Raw genomic sequence first — 18,657 nt, 5'->3', positions numbered from 1 at the left:
TGCCTCATGGCTGAGATACTATGCCTATCTGACCTTCCCTCCCCAACCTTACATCCCCTATGTCCAACAGGGCAGCACCAGACAAGAAAGGGTAAAAAGCTCTTTATTTGAAGTTCCAGGTGGGGCAGGGGCGCTGGCCTCTCACCAGAGGTCCCACAGTTCAGTTTCCCTACAGCTCACTGTCAGGCCCAGCCACACAGTCCAGCTGTGCTTCCATTGGCAGGAGGGTCAGACCTGCAGGTTGACAAAGGGTGCGAAGCCCGCCATGTCCTGCAGCAGCACCAGGGCCTGGTGCAACGGAGGCTCCACGTCGATGTCCACACCGCGCTTCCGCAATCGGCTCAGGCTGGGCTCAGCCACATGGTGGCAGTGCCGCACCCGCAGAGAGCGCAGTGCTGGGCAGTACTCGGCCAATGTCCTGAGGAAGGAGGGGGTGAGGCTAGAGGCAGGAGGCGCCCATCCAGCCTCCTGCAGGCTCCAGCAAATTCCAGGTCTCCCTCCAGCTTAGGGCATATTTTTTTCCTCCTACCCAAAGGAGAAGGCCTGGATGGGATCAAACACTCCAGGCCAACAACTGGAGGTTTCCCGTTTCTTTTAAAGGGGAAATCTCCTCAGCTCCACCCAAGACTGCAGGATTTACCCTTGTTGAAGAAAAAACAGAAGTTGACTATATGTGAAATCTCCCAGTGTGTAAATGCTAGCTCAAGAGTTTTTAAACGGGGCTTTCTGGCTTAGATAAACCTAGAGGCTTTTCTGTTCACATTGGGGGCGCCCTGGTTAGCAGGAAGGTCCAGAACTCCCAGTTCGGTCTTTTGACAACTAAAGCCCACTTCTGCCCCCATAAAGCTGAATGAATGATTTGCCCTCCTCCCACCTCACCAACCCCCAGCCCCAGGCACCTGACGCCATCGCTTCCGACGCGGAGGCAGCCAGTGAGGTCGAGGTGCTCAAGTTGAGGGCAATTCCGAGCCAACTCCTGGACCGCCGCGTCCCCGACATTGGCGTTGACAGCCAGAGAGAGGCTGCGGAGGCCGGCGCCGCGTCTCTGCGCCAGGTACACGATGGCCTCATCCTTGAGCTGTCGGCAGGCAGTGAGGTCCAGCTCCTCCAGGACAGGGCAGCGGTCAGCGAGGCCTCGTAACGCCAGCCCGTCCACCCAGTCACAGTGCGCCAGCGACAGGCGCTGCAAGCGGGGGCAGCCCTCGGCTAGAGCTCCCAGCGCGCGGCGGCTCAGTTGCCCGCAGCCGGCCAGTGCCACACTCCGTAGCTGCGGGTTCCGTGACAGCACCGGTACCAGGTCCTCATCCGATAGCCATTCGTGACATGGCGCCAGCGCCAGCTCCTGCAGGCCCTCGGCGTCCCGCAGTAGCCGGGTCAATGCAGCACGCGGGATCTGTGGACCCACCTGCGGCGAAGAGGCACCCGACCCTGTTTGTCTCGGGGGCGAGACAGACGCTGCCTATCCGCCGCTGAGTTCTTTCCTGACAACGCTTTTGGCTTGACACCTGCCCTCCCAGGAGAGACGCCACACTCCCTTTTGAGTCGCTACCCAGTACTCGCCCCTTGGGGCTACTGCACGCAGCGTGGATCGTTTCCCGGGCAGCCTGGCTGCACCTGGGGACCAGAAGGGTACAGCGTAGTTGGGGGCTGGGCTAAAGACGAGGCGGGGGTGTTACCCAGACAGGGGCGGGTCTTCGGCCCCGAGCTCACCTGAGCGGCATCGAAGCGGCGCAGCCCGGCTAGGTGCAGCTGTACGAGCGCCCGGAAGGCCCGGCTAACGCGCTGCAGCCGAAGCAGCTGGCGCAGCGGGACCCGGTTCAGGACGTGTGGGAGCAGCACGTCTTCCCAGGGCAGGTCCAGGAGCCTGCGGATAAAGAGGCGTTGGTATCTGTGGGCCGCTGTTTACTTGCGAGTTCGCCTCCGTTAGGCTCCCGCGCCGGGGTTCGCAAGAGCGGCCTTCAGTCCCAAGCCGGGCTCATCTCCCTCCCCTGGGTATCTCTTCCTTCCCTCGGCCCTTCCAGTGCTCGGTACCTGACGGCTCCGGGTTCTTGCTCCCCTCCGGACGGCTCCATTGGTGGCTCCATCGGCTGTCTAGTGCGCGTGCGCAATAAGATAAACTCGCGCTTTGGCCTTAGAGCAGCTGCAGCGAACCCGCCTCTTTGGGCTGTAGAGACAGACCGATTCAATCGAGTGCCGTCTCACTGAGGATCCTATCTGAAAGCTTCCCGGTTGGACACCGAAACCGAGGGAGAACTGACCAATGGTGTAACATTAGGCCTCGCTTTCTCGGCCAAAGGGCTTGAAGCCCGAGGCTGGAGAAATGGTGGACGAAGACTAGTTTCTGTCTTCGTCGTGGGCCTGTAACAGCCTCTAAGTGAAGTAGGGATAGAAGGAGCAGGCAAAGCCAAAAGCCGAAGGGGCGGAGCCGAGACTCCCGGGTTACCGAGCGCCCCCTTCTGTCCTCTGGTGGCATTTAGCGATTTTGAAAAATGGGGAGAAACTGTACAGGGTCTTACTGTCTTGCACGCTGTAGTTGCTCAACAATTACTGAAACAACGAATACATGGTGTGAAGCTAGAATTTTTCTTTTCATCAAGCAAACGTATTCAAACCTCTCATTCCTGGTTAATTGTGAAGTACAGAACATTTCCAGACAGTGTGGCTAGGTTTTTGCCTAGGAAGAGAGACCCTATTCAGCTCAGTCCCTTTTCTTTTTCTCTCCCTAGAGAAAAAGAGTCCTGAGAAAAATGTGTATTCAGGGAGCTGGGGTTGTGGCTCAGTAGTAGAGCTCTTGTTAGCGTGTGTGAGGCACTCGGTTTGATTCTCAGTGCCACATATAAATAATAAAGGTCCATCAAATCTAAAAAAATATATTTTTAAAAATGTGTACTCATCCCACCAGGGTACTGCTTCTTGACTGGCCTTGGGTTAATTGTGGGATCTGGGGCTGGGCCCACCATGTCGCAGGGACAATCCAGAGCTCTGAACTCAACCACCAGGCTTCCCTTTTTACTACGTCCCCACGTCCTCGTCTCAGTTCCCACTCTGGGGAACCTCTTGAGTACTGCATTCCTCCACCATCCAATGGGTGGGTGTAGGGGCATGTGAAGAACACGAAGGCCTCTGCCACCGTTCAGGGTTGTGTGCTTCTTCTTTGCTGCTGATTAAGCCGCCTCTGCATAATTCCAAGGTGGGCAATTCTGTGCTATCATTCCATTTAAAAGATGGGCAAACAGAGGCTCTGGAAAGGAAGCGCCTTGGCTAGGATCGGACAAGACAGGAATAGACAACCCAGACATCCTGGTTTTCCCAGATCCCTTCCACGCTCTATCACTCCTCAATGTAACAAGAATGGAGAAGCCAGCAGCGGGAATGGGCCGAAAAGAGGGTCAAGTTGGGTGATGGGCTTGCTTCCTTTTCTTCCTCAGCCTTAGGGAAGGGGTAGCTGGGAAGACCAATCTCTGCAAAGATAGAGCCGTGTGGGCGCGCACCACCTCCGGCCGCGCGCCTCCTCCCCCTCCCCTCTTTGTTCGCACCTCTGCGCCTGCGCAGTACAACAAATCTGGCGCTGTCCCCTTCAGCACCACGCGGAACCCGCGCCACCCCTCCCCGCGGTGAGCCCCGCGCGCCCCTGCTTCGCACGTCCTCGCTCCCCCTGATTGCCCAAACCGACCCCTTCTTCCTTTCGAGGTCATCACCAGCTCTCCCTGACCTAAACGAGAAGAGTAGTTGCCATAGTAACTCGTGTGGCGCTTTCTTAAAATAGCCAGACTCCCCTTCTCTGGCCAAGGGCACAAGTGTTGCCTGTCCTCCACCCACTTCCTCCAGTCTCGAGGTCATCCCATCTAACCTCCTACTCCTGGGAAGGCAGGACAACTAACTCAGGCAGTAAGGAAGTTCCTCTTGAAGTCTGACTTAACGCCCCTCCCGCATTCTGGGTGTGTTGTCAGGATTGGGTTTCCTGGGTCTGAGAACGGCGAAGGGTTCAAGACCTGTTATCTTCATCGCCCTTCCATAGTTGGTCTCCTGGATTTAAGGGGCGGGTCCGGTGTACACCCATACCGTGTGCTTTGCTCGGCCGCGTGCTCGTGGGGGCGGGAGCGCGTGTGGCATGTAACAGGTCATGTGGCAACCTCCTAGGGACACGCGTGGGGTCTGGAGCGGGACACGCGTGTGCAGCTGGGCCCTACGTGTGACTCAGGAGGCAGCGGGCAAGAGGGACCTGGACACGAGTGTGGTGGGGCATGTGAGGGTCTGGCGAACAGAACTGGGGTTTCCCTATGCTCTTCCCCTGGTCTGGGGCGGGTCCTAGGTTGGCGGGAGAGCCCAGTGGGGACCTAGCGACCAGGAGGGTTGGCAGCCTCAGGGACTCGGGGCCCTAGGAGAGGAGGTGGTGGGGGGATTAACGCTGCTGAGCGGCGCGTGGTGGTGTGGGGGGGGGTTGGAGGAGGGACTGAGAGGCGGGCGGGCCTGGAGCAAGCAAGCGGGAGCCGCGCTGTCTTCACAGCTGAGCAGGGCCCAGCCTCTCCTCTGCCTCTCTTCGGTCCCAGCTCTGGAAGAGCAGCGGTGAGTACTGAGGTAGCTCTGAGTAGGGGCTGCACAGGGGCACACACGAGGGCCCTGTTGAGCTCCAAGACCTACCTGGCAGGGGTGCTGCTCCTGGCCTCTGCCCCTACTCCGCATTGCTGCCAGAGCCCCCTTATCCCTTTATGGCCCCTCCTGGGCTAGGGAAGATCTGTCATAACCCCGAGGGGAGGAGGGAAGGAGAGGGATGTGGTGCAGTCTTACCCCCCAGAGATCCCGTGACTGTTGAGGGGGAGGGGACAGTGTGTGTCCCAGCTTGAATATATGTATAAATGTGCATCTGTATTTGTATAATTGTGACCAGTAGGTCGCTGCATTCAATACACCTGTGTGTCTGTGTGCTTTGGAGAATGAAAGCCTGTGTGTACATTTGGGTACCTCTTTGTGTGTTCTTGTTTGGTGATGGTGTGTGTGTAAAACAAGCATGTGCCTTTCATTACACACATATTTGTTGTGACTGTGAGAGTGTATGAGGGTGTGTCTTTGAGCAGTATGCGTGTGCATCTGTGTGTGTGCCAGAGGGTGTTGCCTATGAATGTGTTTCTGTACTGATATATTTGTCCTTATGTATCTGTGTGTGTGTGTATGTGTGTGTGTATGTGTGTGTGTATGTGTGTGCTTGCATATGCATTAATACCCGTATGGAGAAAAAAAAAAGTATCTTTCCCATTCAGCATACAATATCTATGTATCTGTATCGAAAATAGAGGTCTCTATTCAGACCTCTGCTCTCCTCCATCCTATGCCTCTCAGCCCTTCATCGTCCCTATGTAACCCCTGTTCTTCCTTTCCTTCCAGGAGACCTGAGTTCTCCCTCCCTGAGTGAGGGGCTCCCATAAGAGGGACTATAGGGGGCCAGGGCTGAGTAATGGTGATGGCTGACTGACACTCCTGATCCAGAGGTTGGGATGCCAGCCTCCCCCACATCAGAGTAGCACCAAATTGCCACAGGGACTCAGCTCACTCAACTTCTGAGCTAGCTTCCTAACTCCTCCCAGGGTGATGCTCAGGGCCCCCAGGTAGGAGGAAAGGAGCCAGGCTCTCCTCGGGTGGATGGTTTTTTTCTTCTCAGGCCTCCATGGAAGTACCCCCAGGAATGGGATCAATGACCCCATATTTCCAGGTTGGGCTAGGTCCCTGGAGCTCAGAGACCCCAGTCAACTTTCCTCTCCTTTTCTCTGCTGACCTGCCCATCTAACCCACTGGCACTTCACCCCTGCTCCCGCTCCTCTCTTGCAGGCCTGTCTGAAGAGCATGCAGCCCTCTCACTCCCCACCTGGCCTCGCCATCCCTGCCCCCCCCAGCCTGACCCCCGGCCCCAGCATGGCCCAGAGTGCCATGCGCTTCTGCTCGGAAGGTGACTGTGCCATCTCCCCACCACGATGCCCTCGCCGCTGGCTCCCCGAGGGCCAGTGCCCCAGAGCCCCCCAGCCAGCATGTATGGCAGCACAGGCTCCCTGCTGCGGCGAGTGGCAGGTCCAGGTCCCCGAGGCCGGGAACTGGGACGTGTGACAGCACCCTGTACGCCTCTGCGTGGCCCTCCCTCTCCCCGTGTTGTACCCTCACCCTGGGCACCCTCTTCACCCACTGGGCAGCCCCCACCAGGGGCCCGGAGCTCCGTGGTCATCTTCCGCTTTGTGGAGAAGGCCAGTGTGAGGCCGCTGAATGGGTTACCTGCTCCTGGAGGCTTGAGTCGGAGCTGGGACCTGGGTGGAGTTTCTCCTCCCACGCCCACCCCAGCCCTTGGGCCTGGCTCCAACCGGAAGTTGCGGCTGGAGGCATCCACATCAGATCCACTCCCAGCTGGAGGAGGCTCTGCCCTTCCCGGCAGCAGGGACCCCTTACGTGGGCCACCAGTCCCATCCCAGGTTGGAGCAGATGGTCTTTACTCTTCTCTTCCCAATGGTCTGGGGGGCCCCCCTGAGCACCTGGCTACACTATTCCGAGGACCTGCTGACACTGGATCCCTGAACCAGGTATGTAACCTACCTTGGGTTTCCTGAATCCCTAGTGCCCCAGTGGAAGGGCAAGGCTTGGTCCCCTGTCAGACTTTGGCCTGTCTGCTGTTCACTCTGAATCCTTCAATGTCCTATATCTGTCTCTTTCTTGCCTTCTGTGTTTGTCCTTGTGTCTCTGCACCTCCATCTCTGTCCCTGTTCTTATATTTGTTTCTGTCCCATATTGTGTCCTTGTATATCTGGCTTTATCTCTGGGTGCTGCATCTGTCTCTCCCTCCTTGGTTCAGGGGGACACCTGGTCCTCTCCCCGGGAAGTCTCCTCTCATGCCCAGAGAATTGCTCGAGCCAAATGGGAATTCTTCTATGGCTCCTTGGACACCCCCAGCTCAGGTAAGGCCTGGGACTGAGCCAGGGGAAGGGGAGAGGGCCTCCTCACAGCAGCTGAGGACGGTAGGGAGGCTTCCTTCAAATCTGCCCCAATCCTTTCCTGGGCTCCTGAGTTAGCCAAAGCCTTTCCCAGCCTCAGTCTTCCCAGCTGTGTCCTGATGGGGACTGGACAGGCCTGGACTGGGCACCTGAAGGAAGTTCAGCCATGGAGGGGACAGCAGGATATCAAGGTCATTCCTGGGAGTAGAAAAGAGGTTGATCTCCTTCGGGCTCCTCAAAGTTGACAATGACTTAGTTTGAAATGAACTTTACTGGCACAAGGATAAGCAAAATTTGTGGCAGGAGGAATGGTGACCAGACAGTGAAAGAACTTCCTGCCAATATGAGAGCATGGGGGAGGTGCAGAATAGGACCGGGACAGGGGATGACATGGATAACCTCCTGACCTGGACACCTATGCATACTACAGGTGCTAAACCCCACAGCAGGCCTCCCCATCGCCACCTGGGATGGGCTCAGGGCAAGGCTCTGGGGTAGCTGTGGGGCAAGCAACCAAGTACTCCGAGACGGACCTGGACACAGTGCCCCTGAGGTGCTACCGAGAGACTGACATCGATGAGGTGCTGGCTGAGCGGGAAGAGGCTGACTCAGCCATCGAGAGTCAGCCCAGCTCTGAGGGCCCACCTGGCACTGCCCGCCCACCTGCCCCACGTCCTGGCCATGCCCTGGCCCCATTCCAGCCTGGGCAGTGGAAATGAGGACGAGGATGAGGCAGGTGGGGAAGAGGATGTGGATGATGAGGTGTTTGAGGCCTCAGAGGGTGTCCGGTGAGTGGGGAACTGGGAAGGGAAATGGCTTGCTCCTTCCCACTGGCTCAGAGATAAAGCAGGGTCATAGGGATGGGGATAAAGATAAGAGCCGGGTGGGAGGGTCAGGACCAAGCTGATGGTTCTGACAGGGGAGTGTGGAGTGTAGATTTCGGGCAGAGGCTGAGGCCTGGCAGTGCATTGGGGATGTGGGAGCATCAGCAAGAACCCAGGAGACAGAGGTTCTAGAGGATCAGAGGCCAGAATGAGAGGCCAGAGGTCAGAATTCAGCCTGGGGACATGGGAGCATCAGTTCAGATCCTGGGTCCTGGCAGGAGAGTGGGGAGTGTGGGGGCTTTCCTTTCTGTCTCACACCCCATTGCAGCTTGGAGCCTCATCTTCTCCTAAGATGTTGCCAGAAATAGAAATGGGATGGCAGGAGGGAAGCGGATCAGGGGAAAGGAGGAGAAAGGGAGATTAGCGGGAAGGGAGGGAGGGAGAGGGGATTGGGTGCTGGGGATGGGCTGCAGAGGCACCAAATTTCTTGCACCCTCTACTCAGCTGGCTTTTTTTTTAGGGGGGGTTTGAACCTGTGAAAGGGGATCATAATCCCCCTAACAAAGTCAGTGGTGAGAGCTCTATAAAATCATGCCCCAAAACTGTGCTCTGGGTCCCTGATCAGACATCTCCTTGCCCTTGCAGGCCAGGTAGCCGGATGCCTCACTCCGGTCCTCTCAAGTCACCTGTACCCTTCCTTCCGGGGATCAGCCCCTCAGCTGATGGGCCTGACTCTTTCAGTTGTGTGTTTGAAGCCATCCTGGAGTCGCATCGGGCCAAGGGCACCTCCTATACCAGCCTTGCCTCTCTGGAGGCCCTGGCCTCACCTGGCCCAACCCAGAGTCCTTTCTTCACCTTCGAGCTGCCTCCCCAACCCCCTGCTCCCCGGCCTGACCCACCTGTTCCTGCCCCACTTGCTCCCTCTTGAACCGGATTCTGGTACCAGCTCTGCTGCTGATGGGCCTTGACACAGAGAGGGGAGGAGGAGGAGACAGAGGCCAGAACCAAGCTGGCCCCGGGGAGGGAGCCCCCTAGTCCCAGTCACTCCGAAGACAGCCTTGGGCTAGGAGTGGCACCCCTTGGCAGGTAAGCAATTCCTTTGGTTTTCTCAGCCCTGAGACCTCCAGTGCCCGAGAACCAGCTGGTTTAAGGGACAGATCTGAAGTGTGAGGATGTAGTTTGTACTCCTGACCCAAGTGGGATGGTTAACAGATGTCTGTTTTCCCATTTGGAGGGCTACTACCATTGACCTCTTGCAACTCCCCCCTGGGCTCAGATCCAGTGATTGGAGGAACCATAATTTAGGATTGGAGGATCCCCAGAGAACATCCCTTTTCTCTCTTGGAAGGCCCTTTCCTCCCCAGGTGGAATCTCTCAACTGCACCTAGCCTGAAGGCGTCTCTAAAACCCAGTCAAGCAGCCCCTCCCATTTCCTCCCTCCTAGGTCCTCTGCCCAGTCAGGTGTCTCTCATCCTGGAAAGTCCTTTCATAGCCTAACCTTTCTGCTCTCCCCTTTGCCAGCTACCCTCTCAGTCATGGAAGCCATGGCAACAGGAGGGGGTGGGCAGGGAGATGGGGTTGCCTAGCAACCAGGAGTTTCCGGCCTCTGTCTCTGGGGTGACAGGTGGCTTTTCGAGTAGAGCAGCTGGGGTGGGAAGGGAAAGGGAGGGAGTAAAAGGGGGTGTGGGGGGTGCACCCTGACCTCCAGTGCCCCTAACCCCAGAGCCTACTTCTCTGTGGGCAGAAGGAAAGCACCAAGGAGTCTCCTCGCCCCAAAATGTGGGAGGAAGAAACACTTGTGAACAAAATGGTGTCCTTAACTGTCCTCAAATCTTTGCTGACCCTCCACTGTTCCTCCCTGGCAGCAGATCTATCCCATTTTTGCCCATATCTCAAGACCACAGGCCCATGTTCTGAGGAGGGCTGTGTGGTATGGGGAATCTGTATCTAATAGCAAACCTGGGAGCTTTGGGGAAGCAGTCAGAACTTCCATAGCAGTAAGATAGATGAAGGTTAGACTTGGGGCAAGACTTCCACAGACAGTTGGTAATGATGGAGTAGTTTGATGGACAGAACCTATCCAGTCTTCTTCCCTGAAGAAAAGAAAAATACATTTCCCATATTCTCCTCTCCCCTTCTCCATCTCTGGGTCTGGAGGCAGAGGGAGGGTCTGGGTGATCCCAAATGACCCTGCCCCAGCCCTGAGCTGGTGTTCTACCCTGGCAGTGAACCACCCCTGAGCCAGCTGGTGTCCGACTCAGACTCAGAGCTGGACAGCACAGAGCGGCTGGCCTTGGGAAGCACAGATACCTTGTCCAATGGACAGAAAGCGGATCTGGAGGCCGCACAGCGCCTAGCTAAAAGGCTGTACCGACTAGACGGCTTCAGGAAGGCTGATGTGGCCCGACACCTGGGCAAGAAGTAAAGCCACTGGGCTGGAACTGAGGATGGGGGTGGAGGGAATGCATCCTGGGGGCAGCATCTCCATCCTCTCCATCTAATGCCCCCAGGTCTCTAGGTAACCCCCAGCTGACCCCTTGACACTTTCCCTTGAGACCCCACCTGTCTCTCTGCCCTGTCCACAGCAATGACTTCAGCAAACTGGTGGCTGGCGAGTACCTCAAGTTCTTTGTCTTCACAGGCATGACTCTGGACCAAGCTCTCAGGTGGGTGTTGAGCCCTTGGAGGTCTGTCTCTACAGTCAGGGTTGGTGTGCAGGGCCCCCAGCGATGCCTCCTTTGTCCCTTACGCCTCCCCTAAGTGGTCTTTCCAAGCTGATTGGGCATGGCTGCCTGGTAAGGGTTCTTTGGGTGAGGATGATATCTTCCAACCTCCCCCCCTCCTCAGGGTGTTTCTGAAGGAACTGGCCTTAATGGGTGAGACCCAGGAGCGAGAACGTGTGCTGGCCCACTTCTCCCAGCGGTACTTCCAGTGCAATCCGGAAGCCCTGTCCTCAGAGGGTGAGGAGGCTGGGATCAGGACTGTCCCAACTGACCACTGAGGCAGAAGGGTGGGACACTTCTGCATGTGTGTGTGCAGGAGGGAATGAATGTACATGCTTGTAGGCATGTGAACATGCATGTGTGCAGACAGTGCTAGCATGGTTACATGTACACAGGCAGGCATATTGTTAGGATCCAGAGTGTTGTGTAGATGAGGTGGCAGTTGTGTTTGCATGCCCTCCGCTGTGAATATACATGAGCAGGACCATGTTTGGCTGGGTGGGATGTGCATGGCCTGCATACAGTGTGGGGTGGACTTGCTTGTGCTTGGTGCACAGAAGCATGTGAGTGTTGGGGGCAAACAGGGAGCAGTCCCTAGCACTTTGGGAACTAGGGACACCTGTAAAGGGGGAGGTCCGTGCTGAAGGATCTGCTGGAAGACAGTGATAGGGAAAGTTCACTAATGGGGCCAGTCTAAGGAAGATGTGGTTGTGGGCCAAAGCGGATCCTGAAAAGGGGCAGGATGACCTGAATGGTTAGGGAGGCCAGTTTTAAAGAGTCCGTGGGAGGGGGCCAAGGCTGATCGTCAATTCTTCCCTAGACGGCGCCCACACACTGACATGCGCCCTCATGCTACTCAACACAGATCTCCACGGCCACGTGAGTTGGGGGCGGGAAGGTGGAAACCCGAAAACAGGCCCCTGTCTTGAGACTTCAAGTCATGGGAGGCCCACAATCTCCCAAGTTCATAGGTTTCTGTTTCCTCCCTTAGAACATTGGGAAGCGCATGACCTGCGGGGACTTCATCGGGAACCTGGAGGGTCTCAACGATGGCGGCGACTTCCCCAGGGAGCTGCTCAAGGTGGGGGTGGGGTGGGGTGGGGCGGGGCAGGGTAGAACCTGCTGGAGGGGAAGGACATCATCTGGTGGCCAAGTCTGAGGGAGGTGGATGGGGGCTCGCCGGCCCCTGCTCCTGCCACGAGAGCCCAGGCTCTCATGACTCAGCCTGGGGCCCGCCCCCTCGCCCAGCCCCCACACGCAGGCTCTCCTGGAACATGCGCACACGCGTGCAGTAGCTGCTGCGCGTGGCGGGGGAGGGGAGCCGACTTTGGAAAACACGTGAGCAGGCAGCCCTGAACGCTGCATTTGCCTTCAACAGTTCCCCTTCTAAAGTGCACTGAGGGTGGAAGGCGAGGTGGGGGTCCCGGGTGGGGCAGGAGAGGGGACACAGGCACACGACTCCCTAGTGTGAACATCTACAAAGACCTTCCAGGTAACCTCTTCGGAGGTAGAGGGGCCTGGGCCAGACAAAAGCTTTTCCAAGGTCTCGAAGCTAGGGCGCAAAACTGGGACTAGAAATGCCCTCCTGTCGGTGCGGACCACACGCCCAGGCGCCAGCGCTTGAGGTGTCAGGAAGACAGGGGCTGATGGTGGTGGGCAAAGGGGACATTCCATCCCGTGGGTTCACTCCTTTCCCTGATCAGGTGGTGTTTTATCCAGGAGACCTGACTTAGTTTGAGGAACCCCCAGGGTGGGAATAAGGGATCTCTGGGCCATAACACACACGTGACAGCACACGACGCATCCTAGGATATATCTGGACTTGGGTGTGTGTGGGCTTGAGTTTTGGGATGTATCTTAGTGGGGGCATCCATTGTGAGTTGAGGTGTCAGTTGGGGTGTGTGCTTTGAGTAGTGTATGTATGGCAGGGTGCATTTGAATCAAGGGGTGTGTGACGTGTGTTCTTCAAGGGTTTGCTGAGTGCTTATACGTTAGTATGCGTTTTTGAATTGACTGATTTATGACATACGTCTGTGAGTAGAGTGTGTGTTTTTAAGTTAAAGATGGTAAATTTTGAAGTGTACAACTGAATGTATAGGGTCTGTGTGAGTCGGGGTGAATGTGAATTGATGAACTGTGGTGTGAGTTGCCATGCACACATGGGCGTCTGGGGTATCTGCGAGTGGGCTGGATGAGGCCGGGGACTATTCCATGGCTACCCTCCAGTCTTAAGTGAAAAAGGGCGGAGGGGAGGACTTCAGACCTCTCCTCTCACCACCACCTCCAACCCTGAGGAGGCCGGGGCGGAGTTCCAGACCCTTTCCGCAGCCCGCCTCCACAGCTCGGTGCTGGGCGCGCAGAGCGCTGGGCCTAGCGTACCCGGGCAGACCCCACGCATGCGCCCCCCGTCGGCCTCCCCCGGCTGTCCCCGCGGCGGCGCGGGGGCCCCCTGGCGCTCCGGCGCCTCCATTTTGCGGCGTCCCCCGCCCCCAGCCCCCCCTTCCTCTCCACTCCCCTCCCTGTCGGCGACCCCTCCCTCTCGCGGAGTGCGGAACAGACCGCGCCGCCGCCGCCGCCGCCGCCGCCGCGCGCTCGGTGCGTCGGTGGGAGCCGGCCGGGCTCTGGCCCGCGCGCTCGCGCCGGCTGTCGGGGGAGCCGTCCGCGGGCCGGCCGGGGAGTCCGGGGCCGAGGGCGGGCGGGGGCATTGGCCCGGGGGCCGCGGCGCGCCGGCCGGGCCAGTATGATCGGCGTTAACAGCATCCACAGCAGCGCCGGGCGGCTGCGCTCGCGCTCGCTGTGCTCAGTGCGCTACGGGCGCACCCACCGCGGCGCGGAGACCCTGTGCTACGGCTGGCCGCAGCGCTCACGCAGTCTCAAGCCCGTGCTCTACACCGATCTGGTGGTCAGCCGCCTGCAGAGCCGCAAGAAGAAAAAGGCGGTGAGGGCGTGGGGGCTGCGGCCCACGCCAGGCTGGGGGGGCGATCGAGGAGGCGGCTTGAGGGAGGCACCCAGGGCGGCCGAGCCGAGGAGGGCATGGATGGAGCTGTAGGAAGGGGGAAGCCCAATAGGGACAGAGCTTGTGGGCAGCCGGAGGTGGGCATGAACTTGCGGAGGGGGAATGGCAAGGTGGCCCTCACAAATCGGAGTCTTTGGTGAAAAAAGGTTTTCTCTGTGGGAGCGTGACTTGGGACTCGCTGATGGGGTTCAGGACCTTTGAAGGAAGGTGTGGCGCTGCAAGCAAAAGCAGCGGGGGTGTCTTGAGAGTTGGCAGGGGATGTACTGGAAGACTGGAGACAAGGATTGCAGGTTGGATCTTGAAGGTTGCTTCAGCCTTCTGGTCAGAGTTGGGGAGTCAGGGTTCAGGGTCTGAGGCATGGCTGGGTTTGGGCCGGTGTATGTTAGGAGGGCTATGTGTTGATTAGCTTGGCATGTGCTGTGGGTGCCCCCACTCTGGGGCAAGTAGTGCAGGTGTGGGATGCCTGGGTAGCCTTGTGAGCAGGTATGCCTGTGGCAGTGAGAGTCAGAGATTGTGGTGTGTTGGGGGGTTTGGAGGGGCCTGTGTCCCATCATGGGGAAAGCGCCGACGTCACCACTGCACCCAGCTCACACGCAGGCAGCATCACATGCCACACATAGCAAAACACACACATGCTAGGGACACACCCACTCACACAGGCTGGCGGAAGCACCCCCACAGTTGGAGGAGATGGCATGGACCCATATTTCAGGCTACTGCCCAAAGAGGGGCCCTCTGTGCCACTCCTGGAGACCATTCTCTTTTCTGACCACCCCAGAGCCCCCAGGTATCCCCAGGCCAACTGTACAGAGGAGAGAAGAGGAAGAGACAGAGGAAGAGAGTGGTTCAGGGGCTTACAGTTTGGGGTGGATAGGCTTTGGAAGCTAAAACTACTGTTTCAGACTAGTGTTCACTTCTCAGTTACATGAAGTATGCAGGTGGCTAGAGGGCTGGGCCACTGGCATTTGGCTTGATGATGCTGTTTGGATTGGGGAAAGTCTCAGCTTGTCCTGAGCTAAGGAAGGAGCCGGGGGAGTGAACCCCCTATTGTGGGACCTCAGTTTCTCCATATGCTATGTGTGGGTTTATTCTGTGGGAACAGACCAGGACACATGACTGGAGGAAGGAGGGTTTCTTGGGCTGCTCTTTCCCATTTCCTTAGGGCTATGTTTCTCACGTCGGGATCGAAGCAGGAGTGCCCCTTAATAACAATAAAGATAATAATAGTAGCTACATTTATTGTGCATCAGCCATGTGCCAGGATTCCCTGTGCTAACTACTTGCCCCCACATGTTGCTATGTTTGTTCTTCCCCATGGATACCTGCCCAAAGTCATAGAGCTAAAGTGGCAGAGCTGGGCCTGGGTATTGGTACAGTATTCCAGAGCCTGTGCTTATGGTCATTATACACTGCTGCCCCTTCCCGCTTAGATCTGGCTCTTCTCCCAAGTTGGAGGGAGGGCTCTGAGCTCTGACATTGGGGTGCCTAGTATGCTTCCCCCCAGGATTGACCCATACTCCCTGATTTGTTCCTCTCCAGGCCTTGTACAGCTCCATCAAGAATGAAAAGTTGCAGTGGGCCATGTGAGTCCCAGGGCCATGTGGTGGGTTAGGGACGGGGCACAAGGAAGAGCTGCCTGGGTTATGGAGTCCTGGGGCTGTGGGTCCAAGGAGGGGGGTGAGACACAGGGTGGCTGCCTTACTTCCTTCTTTGGATATGGCTGCTTAGACTTGGGGCCTGTCTTGTCTCCAGCGGGGTTGTTATGACAAGCTGAGTTGGGGTGAGAGGACATGTGCTGAGACATAAAAGGAAGGTCTCCTGGTAGCCTAGCAGGAAAGCAAAGGTCTCAGGAAGGATAGTATTGACCAGTAACACAAAAGGCCCCCCTTAGGTCTTAGGGAGCCCAGGTGTCCCAGAACAAGGGGCCATGTTGTCTCTTGGCAGCACCAAATAGAAACACAGATTCAAAGAAAGTCTTGGAAGGTCCAGTATGAGGGAGAAGGTCCAGTTTTGGCCTTGGGGCCCCCAGTCTGAGGGCAGAGCCCTCACCTAACAGTCAATTCATTTGTATTTGCTGCTATCTACTGAAAGCTGTTACTGCTCAGTTTGGCTAGGAGCTTCCAGTCTTTAGGAGAGACCTCAGAGGAGGTAGAGCTCAGAATTAGGGAACAGAGGGAACTTGGGGAATGCTTTTTAGAGGATTGGGACTGAGGCTTCCCTAGGGAAAGTATTTGGGAGGCAAAGGTGTGGCTGAAACGAGCGTGGAATGGGGAGACCACAAGGAGGCAGGCCTGACTGGAATGGAGAGTGGAAGGAGAAAAGGAGTATTGGGGAGATAAAGTTACGTGTGAGAAGCAACAGGGGGCTACTGCAGATTCTGGAACAAGGGAGTGACAAGATAGAATCTGATTTTTTAATCTTACAGAACCTGCAGACCAAGATTTTTTTGGGGGGACTAGGAAGCTGTCCTTTCCACCATTTAGCCAATGAACTATAAGCAGAGCCTCATAGTTCAGGTTAGGTATGGTTGAGACAGTTGAGTCTGACATGTGTCTGTCGTGGAAGGGTGTGAGGGTTGGGTGTGTATCCAGAAACAGAGAGGATGGAATGGTTACACATGAAGGGAGGAAAAGGACAGCTGTCGCTCTACTCTGGGAATGTCTAGTTTTGGGGAGGAGACGTGCTGCCTTGAGGAGCCCTGCTTTGAGGGGGGAAACCCCATGGCAGGAGCCTCAGGTTGAGGGGACCCCCCTGCAGCTCTGTACACACTGGAGGAGCTTTCCAGGGTGGGCAGGAGCCAGGGCTGAAGAGGGGTATGGCTCCATGACCAGCTCCCCTCTGAGGCCATCACACCTGCAGAGACGAGGAGGAGCTGAGGCGCTCTCTGTCTGAGTTGGCCGACCCCAACCCCAAGGTCATCAAGAGGGTCAGCGGGGGCAGTGGCAGCGGCTCCAGCCCTTTCCTGGACCTGACTCCTGAGCCTGGGGCCGCCGTCTACAAGCACGGGGCCCTGGTGCGAAAGGTGCACGCAGACCCTGACTGCAGGAAGAGTACGTGGCTGGGTGGGGGGGTCTGGGGGATGGATGGGAGTGGGCCTGTCCCAGGCCCCATTGACCTGTCTTCCTTCCCCCGCAGCACCTCGGGGCAAGCGGGGTTGGAAGAGCTTCCACGGGATCCTCAAGGGCATGATTCTCTACCTGCAGAAGGTGCGGGGCTAGGCCGTTCGTGGGGGCTATCTATGCTGACTTGGGAGGGACAGTGGGTGGCCTGGGCTAGGCCAGGCCAGACTGGGGCCAGGACAAGATGGTTACCTCTGCAGGAGGAGTATCAACCTGGGAAGGCACTCTCGGAGGCAGAGCTCAAGAATGCCATCAGCATCCACCATGCTTTGGCCACCCGCGCCAGTGACTACAGTAAGAGGCCCCATGTCTTCTACCTGCGCACTGCTGACTGGCGGGTCTTCCTCTTCCAGGCTCCGTGAGTGTCCTTTTCCTGTCCATCCCAGACCCCTTTCCTTGTCCCTGGATTGTCTCATTTCTTCTCAGGTAACATCCTAAGCCAGGACAGGCATCCCTTGGCCCAGATCCCAAGGGACTGTGCTGTCTCCCCAGGAGCCTGGAGCAGATGCAGTCCTGGATCACTCGCATCAATGTAGTTGCCGCCATGTTTTCTGCACCCCCCTTCCCAGCTGCTGTTAGTTCCCATAAGAGGTTCAGTCGCCCTCTGCTGCCCAGCGCTGCCACCCGCCTCTCCCAGGTAGCCTCAGTGTACTTGGTCCACCTGCTGCAAGTGGGATGGTGTGGGGCAGGCCCAGGCTGGGTGCACTCAGACTGCTGTGTATGCATCCCTGTGACAGTCCCGGTAGGCAAGCAGAGGCAGAAGTTCAGCCTCCACACTGCTTGCTAAGCTGGAAACCCAGCCACGGTGCTTTGCTTGTCCGAAGAGGCAACCTTGTTAAAATTTGCCCAAAGGCAGCGTATAGACTAGAGTCACCCTGACTGTTCTCCCCTGGCTGCTAGGAGGAGCAGATGCGGACCCATGAGGCCAAACTGAAGGCCATGGCAAGTGAGTTGCGTGAGCACCGGGCCACACAGCTGGGAAAGAAGGCCCGAGGAAAGGAGGCTGAGGAGCAGCGGCAGAAGGAGGCCTACCTGGAGTTTGAGGTGAGCCTCCCTGCTTGGCACCGTGTTCCCCACATAGGCTCAGGCTAGGTGTGGCTCTTAAGAGTTGAATGAGCAGGGTGATCTTGGCCAACGGCTTATCTCTCTGAGTGTCCGTTTTCTCTTGGGAACAAGGCTAACGCTCCACACTCACTAGGGTCAGGAGGTAAGAGGTCTGTCAAGTGTTTCCTGGCTCTGGTCAAAGCTCAAAGAATGTTAGCTATTACCACAGGTAGTTCTGAGAGCCCAGAGGAAGTCATCAACCTGCCAGAGGATCATCTGGCCTGCTGGGGTCTTTTGGGGTGTAGAGGTGGGTGGGACACTCTGTTTCCTAGCTGGTCATGGGTATGGGATAGGCTGGGAGAGGACAACAGGAGCTCATGGCTTCTGGCCCTCTACCTCAGAAATCCCGCTACGGCACCTACGCAGCACTGCTTCGGGTCAAGCTGAAGGCAGCCAGTGAAGAGCTAGATGCCATAGAGGCAGCGCTGGCCCAGGCTGGGAGCACAGAGGACGGACTCCCTCTGCCTCATTCCAGTCCCTCCCTTCAGCCGAACCCCAGCAGCCAGACCCGTGCTCAGCATCCAGGCTCAGAGCCTCGGTCTGGGGCAGGCAGCGCAAGGCGAAAGCCCTGAGCAGGGAGTGGGAGTGTGGGGTATGGTGCCTACTAGGCACCTGCATGATGACATGGCCCTGCCTAAGCCCGGGCCGGCCTCGGGCCACCCATGAGGGCCTCCTGGCCCAGGGCCCGACCGCGCCGGACGCGGTGTCCGGGGCAGGGCAGGGCTGGGCATGGGCCTCAGGAGCCTAGGCTAAGGGCGCCTCTAAGATCCCTTTTGTGATAATGTTTTGCACTTTTTCGTACAGGGTGGGTGGGGGTGGGAGGGGCCAGTGCCCTGGAACTTTTGATGGGGTCCTTTTTTTTTTGTGGGGGAGGCCTGACAATATTTCCGCTTTCTGCCAAGA

General features: G+C 57.4%; 2 protein-coding genes across 2 annotated transcripts; one reads left to right on the top strand and one right to left on the bottom strand.

Annotated features, from left to right (window-relative positions):
* Window positions 1-87: 87 nt before the first annotated feature.
* On the bottom strand, window positions 88-2,339 carry Fbxl15 (F-box and leucine rich repeat protein 15). The gene is made up of 4 exons (XM_047552959.1): window positions 2,032-2,339; window positions 1,711-1,864; window positions 900-1,405; window positions 88-418 (listed from the first exon to the last, which is right to left on the bottom strand). The coding sequence occupies exons 1-4, from the start codon at window positions 2,082-2,084 to the stop codon at window positions 229-231; spliced, it is 903 nt and encodes a 300-aa protein (XP_047408915.1). The 5' UTR covers window positions 2,085-2,339; the 3' UTR covers window positions 88-228.
* Window positions 2,340-4,442: 2,103 nt separating this feature from the next.
* Window positions 4,443-18,553, top strand: Psd (pleckstrin and Sec7 domain containing). The gene is given in 21 exon segments (XM_047551859.1): window positions 4,443-4,566; window positions 5,824-5,986; window positions 5,989-6,560; window positions 6,830-6,938; window positions 7,404-7,647; window positions 7,649-7,756; window positions 8,438-8,711; window positions 8,713-8,755; window positions 8,758-8,878; window positions 10,019-10,213; window positions 10,378-10,458; window positions 10,640-10,752; window positions 11,336-11,394; window positions 11,507-11,596; window positions 15,071-15,114; window positions 16,391-16,581; window positions 16,667-16,737; window positions 16,851-17,008; window positions 17,143-17,287; window positions 17,551-17,694; window positions 18,096-18,553. Coding segments are annotated over 20 exon segments (3,141 nt in total). The 5' UTR covers window positions 4,443-4,566; window positions 5,824-5,838; the 3' UTR covers window positions 18,327-18,553.
* The last annotated feature ends 104 nt before the right edge of the window (window positions 18,554-18,657 follow it).

The sequence above is a fragment of the Sciurus carolinensis genome, chromosome 5, assembly GCF_902686445.1.
Source record: "Sciurus carolinensis chromosome 5, mSciCar1.2, whole genome shotgun sequence".
Lineage (NCBI taxonomy): Eukaryota > Metazoa > Chordata > Mammalia > Rodentia > Sciuridae > Sciurus > Sciurus carolinensis.
Note: the sequence above shows the minus strand (reverse complement) of the source record. Positions and strands in the feature narration are given on the sequence as shown.

Coding starts and splice junctions, on each gene's coding strand:
- Fbxl15 (XM_047552959.1), bottom strand. CDS start 2,084: ATGGAGCCACCAATGGAGCCGTCCGGAGGGGAGCAAGAACCCGGAGCC. Junction 1,406..1,710: donor GCCGCTTCGATGCCGCTCAG/GTGAGCTCGGGG, acceptor TCTTCGCCGCAG/GTGGGTCCACAGATCCCGCG. Junction 419..899: donor GTCGGAAGCGATGGCGTCAG/GTGCCTGGGGCT, acceptor CTCCTTCCTCAG/GACATTGGCCGAGTACTGCC.